General features: G+C 45.3%; 1 protein-coding gene across 2 annotated transcripts; it reads left to right on the top strand.

The window, feature by feature from the left end:
* Positions 1-4,229: 4,229 nt before the first annotated feature.
* Positions 4,230-7,029, top strand: LOC309370078 (prolactin-releasing peptide receptor-like). 2 transcript variants are annotated; one of them, XM_081911487.1, is made up of 2 exons: positions 4,230-4,730; positions 5,044-7,029. In XM_081911487.1, exons 1-2 carry the CDS (start codon positions 4,709-4,711, stop codon positions 6,033-6,035), a joined length of 1,014 nt encoding a protein of 337 aa, XP_081767613.1. In that variant the 5' UTR covers positions 4,230-4,708; the 3' UTR covers positions 6,036-7,029. The 2 variants fall into 2 exon arrangements, with proteins under 2 accessions (XP_081767613.1, XP_081767612.1); XM_081911486.1 differs by having other exon boundaries at positions 4,883-7,029.
* Positions 7,030-7,270: the final 241 nt, after the last annotated feature.

Genomic DNA, 7,270 nt, shown 5'->3' with positions numbered 1-7,270 from the left:
TGCTTACAATTCTCACTGGATGACTTTGGGTCAATCACTAACCCTGGCCATAGCCTACCTCAAAGGTTTACTGTGCCAGGAGCATGTGAGCTCCCCCGTGGATCTGGGAGAAAAGATGAGATAAAGAAATCATCACTGTCATCATCTTTAAAAGTCTGCTGTATCAAGGCAACATTTTGTAGCCTGCCAAGCAACAGCAGATTCGTTCATTTATTTTTAGAGGCAGGAGACTGAGTTTGTGTGAATTCAGCTCAGTAGTTGGAGGAATAAAGCACCCTATCTCCCGCCACCTAAAGATTGCCATCTTGTCTAATACACTATCAGTAGCTTCACTAGCAGCCAGAGAGGAACGGACCTGTGATGCTTTAATTGTGTCAGTCAACAGGGGAGAATTGCCAGTCTCTCTCCAGAGTTTCAGTTTGCAGCCAATTTAGAGAACATTTTCACAACAGCTACAGCAGTGATTCTTTTTTCTTACGGTTGTTGACTAACTAATTGATGACAGACACCAGAATCTGAGAATACCTATTTGGTGAAGTCTTTCGCTAATCTAAACTTTAAATAATATGCAGGAATTGTTTGGTAGTCTCACAATACATTGGATCCACAAAACGGGTAAGCAGGGAGGGTTTGCACATGCTGGTTGGCTGTTTATGTTCTCTGTGAGACCCCTTCTGCATAAAGAGGTTTCAGTATGTAGAAGGTGGGAAGCAAATACAGTCCAAATCAGCCTTGATTACATTGGCTGGAGGGGAAAAAATGCTGCTGTGATCACAGAAACGGCCCACAGTCTAATCCGGAATCCAGTTACAGAGTATTGTATTTAAGTCAATTTATTCTAATTGAACTAAAATCAGCTTAAAGCCAAAATCCTCTAGTTTACTGGTAGGTGGCCCACAGCCAGAGGTTCAGATAATGTCAGGAAGAGTTAATAAGTATTTTGAGATGAAGAGAGGGCAGAAACATTACAGACACTGCTTGGAGTCAGAAGGATGGTGACGGTCTGGAACATGATTAGAAATTAAACAATGTTCTGATATTTTATTTTTCCTGTTGAATTCCTGACTCCTCACTACTAAGTATTTGTGCTAATCTGCTGCATCAAAATGCCACATTTGTGCCTGCAGTGTTAAGCTAATCCAATATTTAGCACCACTTTGGCAACATTGCTACTGAAACATTCTATAGTGAGTATGGACACACTACCTCTCAGGCCTGTATTGTAAATTCGGTAATATGTCCCCATACAGTGGTGATCTGAATGCTGTTAGCATGGATTAGCCCGGCAAATGAGTAAATCCCAACTTTCTCATGAAGAGAATGCACCAGCTTCCACGAGTTTGAATCGGGCAACCATTTTGTATTAAGTTTTAATTTATATAAAGAATTCAAGAGAGAAAAAGCCCTGAACAGCTATTTTACCTGCATTATGTTTTAGTAGTTATTGACTACACCAAATGGGCTGAGGCTTTGTCCTTCCAGACCAGGAAACCATTGCTGTGTCCTGGTTTCTGTTGAGAAATGCATTGTATGCATGGCACACCTAGATGCATACAGACCAGAATGCAAGTTTTGAGTCGAAACTCTTTCGCAAGATTTGTGAGCTGCTGGAAATCCACACAGTGGTTGCACTAGCACGTCCTTTAACAATGTCAGGACCACTTTCTCTCTAAAAGGACTTCTGGACCTATTCATTTTCTCCCTACTAGAGGCTCTAAGTCGTGAAAGGCAAGGATCCAGTGAACATGTGGTTCCATGAACCTGATAAAGCACCTTGCCCACATTTGTGGGCCTCATAAACAAAGATAATTCAGTAATATACAACCAGCCAATGCTCTGGGCAGCTTCATGGACTGGCCTACCATAATTGGCTGCAAGCAATTTTACCCTCAAAATGCCTCACAGCAAAAACCTCTCCTAGCAGGCCACCACTGGACCTACTGCATCATGTTTAAAAGGCCATAAGCCACTCTGAAAAAACTCCATAATTCATACAAGTATTCAGCTGGATTCTTCGTAAGTCTTCCTCCACTTGCGTCCTGCACATGGACAGGCAAAGTTTGTGGGTGTTTGCTTGTTTAGTTTTCAGTTTGCTCAATTCACTGCAAATGTCAGCCTGGAAAAATACATAGAGGTAAGGGAGGATGTGGGTGTTGCAGATATTAATATTGCTCAGTTTGAAGCGACTGGAAACATAAGAACGGACTTCTTTTGAAATAAATGTACTATCCATAAAAATGTTATCCAAACTTTTACTGGCAGCAGCGCCATCTTAAACATATCTGATGCTGTGGTGCAAAGAACCCTCCAGATTCCCCATTCTGCAGGAATCGCTCTCCTCCCGTGGGGGCTTGGGAAGAATGCTGAACATCCACCAGTCATATGGTTGACAGGGTGAAGCTTGCGGGAGTGCAAGAGGGAAAGGGGAGGCCGCCGGCAAAACCACGCAGCTCCCCAACTCACTGGGGCGCCCCTGAGAGGATGGCACCCTGGTGCAACGCGCCAGTAAACCCAATGGGAAAGATGGCTCTGACTAGGCAGAACTCTTTAAAATAAAGCAGAACATATCAAATGTTAGAGCCAAAATATCCATACAGTGTCTTGTGCTGCCCAGCACAGGCTCAGCATTTTAGAAAATATGAAATAATCCAGGCAGACGTATAAGCAAAGGTCTCTCTATCTCCACAGCCTGCATTCCAGCCTCCAGGCTGTTTACTTTCATTTCAGGAGAGCTTTGTTTACAACCTCACTCCATTAACTTTGGTAGACAAAGACTAAAAGGCAACTCCCTTTGTGATCTGAGCTGTTTAGTATTGTGTTCATGGGCATGGGATCATAAGGTGAACTCTGAACTACAATAAATCAAATTACTGGTTCTTGTTTTTTTTCTATTTTGTAAAGCAAATAATGGCATGGCCATCTAAGTACTTTGGTGAGCAGATGACGAGCATAGAGTTTGGAGGGGATATCCAGCAGGCTAATGGGGGGTAGTTTTGGGGAAGGGTTTTATTTCCTTTTTTGTAGATTGGCACAATGATGTTCAGTTTCCAACCAGCTGTCATTTGAGCTGTATTATTTATGTAGGTGTAGAGCTTAGCCAGGATGGGTTGCCACTAGTCCAATGTGTCATAAATTAGCTCTGGTGGCATCAGGTCTTCACCTTGCACTTTATTTAGTTTTAAGCTCTCTATCAGAGATTTTATGCCTGCAGGGGTCACCCCTTGCCACTCTGGAAAATTTGACTGATCAATGATCACCTCGGCATCGGGTGATTGCCCTGTCTGTTTTCCAAAAAGTTCAGCGTAGTAATCCGCCCAATGTTGTGCTGATACGGTGGCGTCTAGTGTTGATCTTGATTCATTCATGCCCCGAGATACCAAATACGAAACAAGAAGAGGTGGGAGAAAATGGGAGGACTTACTTTGATAATTATAATATCTGTGAGATTTAAGAAAGACATCACGGCCATGGTTTATCACTTGGTAAAAACAATCAAACATTAAAGCACATTTCCCCCTTTGTTCTACAGGGGAGGGGAAGTATTCTGTTCTTCAGAATACTTTGTTCTAGAGGGGAGGGGGCAAAGTATTCTACTGGGATCATTTGATCTGGAAGTCTTTTACGGGGATCATTTTCAGACAAATGAATGATAGCAAGAGTAACAGTGTGAATACAAAATTCAAACTAATCCACAGTTAAGTTTTGCCTCAGACTTTCCAGGCACTGACCTGTGCTTTGCAGCTCTGTGTCCGAGCTCTCTCCCCCCCTGCCCTACAGCTTTCCACATGAAAACTCCTCTCTTTAAAGCTGAAGCACAATAAACTGCAATTCAGGTTTTCCACATGTTACTGTTTTCTCCAGATCAGCAGCAGAGAGTGGGTTTTTCATGGGGAATGCTCCAGAACAACAAAAAAGTGCTGAGACACTGAACTTTAAGCATGGGGCGTGCCCGGAAAGCATGGAGTTAAAGGAAGGGTGGACAAGCCCTAAATGCTGAAATACTAAATAAGGAATAAATGAACTACTAGACTCCCTAGCACGATGCAACGAAACATCTTTTGAAAACAAAAATATCATCCCACTTTGAGAACTGTCAATCCATCAGATTCAAAATATACTTTGCTTATTTTTCTTTTGCACTACAGCTGGGCTGAATATATGAAAACAACCCAGAGGTTAGAATTCTGGTTTTACGGAACGCCTAGTAATGAGAGAAACTGACACTTACTCATAATTAAATATTCTTCAATATTCATGAGCCACACACCAGATTTCCCAACTTTCATGTAGCTGAGTCCCTCTAGTGGTAGCGACATTGATAACTCTTCAGCCTTTTAGTATTATTTCCACTCATTTAAAGTCAGCAGGTCTATTTATTTTTTGTAAAATGATAATGCACCAGAGGATGAGGAGAAAAACTTGGACTTCACAAACTATAACTGATTGAATGATGGCACGTAAGGAACAACGTAATGCTGTGGCTGGCCAATGGGGATATACCCTGCAGAAATGTGTGATGAGTAAGTACTGAAAGCTGCTAAAAGCATTGCTCTCTAGCTTTATGATATATCACACAGCTCACTTGCAGTCTCTCTCTCTCTCTCTCTCTCTCATACACGCACATGCACACACTTTCTGCTGGCCATGGATTCGCGGGGGAGATAAATCGGAAGCAGTAGTTGCAAACTGACATGTACGAGAAAATCAAATGACTTCTGGAGACAACAGCTGTAAGTACCCTCATTTTTTTACCTATTAAACTGCATGCTTGTGAAGTTACTGGGTTAATGCACAATGAAAGAGAGAACATCAGTAATCGAATTGCACTTGGGAGAAAAAGAAAACACACCCAGCTGTCAAGGCTTTTTCTTTTCTTTTGCAGATGAGCATATATTCCCTATGGGGGCAACTCTATTATTCATTCAAGCCGACCCAAAGTAAATGAGTGTGAGTGCGTGTATGTTTGTGCTCTAGTCGACCCAAAACTGCAAAGGAAAAAGACAATGAATCTGGAGAATCTGACTTCCCAGAGCTTTCTTTCAGCAACCCACAGCAACACCAGCAATCTCTTCCTGGGGCTCCAGCTGGTTCAATTCTTCAAGCCGCTTATCATCCCTTGCTACTCCCTTGTGGTTTTTGTGGGCATCATTGGGAATTACCTCCTCATCTACGTTATCTGCAAGACCAAAAAGATGCACAATGTCACCAACTTCCTGGTAGGCAACCTGGCCTTTTCGGACATGCTCATGTGTGCCACCTGCGTCCCCCTGACCCTGGCGTATGCCTTTGAGCCCCGAGGCTGGGTCTACGGGCACTTCATGTGCTACTTTGTGTTCCTGATGCAGCCGGTCACGGTGTTTGTGTCTGTCTTCACCCTGACTGTCATTGCCGTGGACAGATACTACACCATGGTGTATCCCCTCCGCAGGAGGCTCACGATACCAATCTGCACCTATATCCTGGCTGGCATTTGGCTGCTGAGCTGCGTGCTGGCTGCCCCAGCCCTGCTGCGCACGTACTATGCCGAGTTTCCAGAGCTGGACTTCTCCATCTGCGAAGAATTTTGGTTTGACAGGAAGAGAGATCGCTTAGCTTATGCCTACAACACCCTCATTTTCACCTACGTCCTGCCCTTGGCAGTCATCTCTGTCTCCTACCTGAGGATATCCGTCAAGCTGAAAAACAGAGTTGTCCCTGGCAACGTCACCCAGAACCAAGCGGAGTGCGACCGAGCCCGGAGGAGGAAGACCTTTCGCCTGCTGGTCCTGGTGGTGGTTGCTTTCGGGGTTTGCTGGCTGCCTTTGCACATCTTTAATGTGATCAAGGACATCGATATCAAGCTGATAGACAAGCAGTATTTCAATCTCATCCAGCTGCTTTGCCACTGGTTTGCTATGATGTCTGCCTGCACAAATGCATTCCTTTATGCCTGGCTGCACGACAGCTTCAGGGGGGAGCTGAAGAAAATGTTCGCCTGGCCGAGGAAAAAAATAGGACCAGCCACCAATTGCATTGTGGCGAGTGTGGTGCTGTAAATATGGGCTTTCCCCGGCGAGTGTGGCCTCTTTCGTGATGAATGTCGAAAGTTTCTCTTTGTACTGTAATTAACATGTGAGCATGCGCAAGGGGTATTGGATGCTAAGTTTAATGAAACCCAAATGATGGCACCTAAAACTTGTAGCCAGGATTAATTATATGAATGAAGGCAAACAGCACACAATTTCTTTCCTATCGCAATATAGCTTGCTTTCAAGTACTGTTGCTGCTTTGCAAATGGTGGATTCCTTATTTATTTATTGCATACGCATCCCACTTTTCCTCAAGGCAGTGTACGTGGTTCTCCTTCTCATCATTTAATCCCCACAGCAACCCTGTGAAGTACATTAGGCAGCGACTGGCCCACAGTCACCCAGTGAGCTTCGTGGCTCTGTGGGGATTTGAACTCTGTGGGGATTTGAATCCTTAGTCTGATACCGCACACCACTGGCTAGAATTGGCGTAGGGTAGGAAAGGAATGGAGAAAGAGTTGTGTGAGATTTATTAAGCAATGAGAGGAGGTCAAAGAGAAACACTGCAGTGAGGGAGAAGTGGAGAAGAACATAAGAAGAGCCTGTGTGAGAGCCAGTGTGGTGTAGTGGTTAAGAGCGGTGGACTCGTAATCTGGGGAACCGGGTTTGCGTCTCTGCTCCTCCACATGCAGTTGCTGGGTGACCTTGGGCCAGTCACACTTCTTTGAAGTCTCTCAGCCCCACTCACCTCACAGAGTGTTTGTTGTGGGGGAGGAAGAGAAAGGAGATTGTTAGCTGCTTTGAGACTCCTTCGGGTAGTGATAAAGCGGGATATCAAATCCAAACTCCTCTTCTCTTCTTCTTCCTGCTGGATCAGGCCAATGGCTTATGCAGTCCAGCATCCTGTTCTCACCGCCAGGGGCTTAGATAGCTGCTCTGGCACCTGGAGCAGCAGGGACGGGGCGTGCTCATGGGGTGAGGTGACCCACCAATGGGGGTTGGGCGATCTGTCCACGGGGGTGCCATGGCGATCCGCCCAGGGGGGTGCCACAGAGAGTTGCCCACGGAGTCCACCTGGTGAATGCCAGCCCCACGCTGCCATTTTGAGCAGCGCGGGGCCCTGAGCCACTGTGCCACTCCCAGGAGAGACATGAGGCTCAGGCGCACTGCAGGCCAGGCCCCACTGTAAGTGCCACCCCCACAGTGTGCATTCCCCCTCAAGGAAGACACCTGGGGCAGACCATACACCCCACACCCCCTTC

Source organism: Podarcis melisellensis, assembly GCF_964234715.1.
Source record: "Podarcis melisellensis genome assembly, chromosome: 5".
NCBI lineage: Eukaryota > Metazoa > Chordata > Lepidosauria > Squamata > Lacertidae > Podarcis > Podarcis melisellensis.
Note: the sequence above shows the minus strand (reverse complement) of the source record. Positions and strands in the feature narration are given on the sequence as shown.

Bases quoted from the DNA above. Each gene is read 5' to 3' on its own strand.
- LOC309370078 (XM_081911486.1), top strand. From the start codon at position 5,004: ATGAATCTGGAGAATCTGACTTCCCAGAGCTTTCTTTCAGCAACCCAC.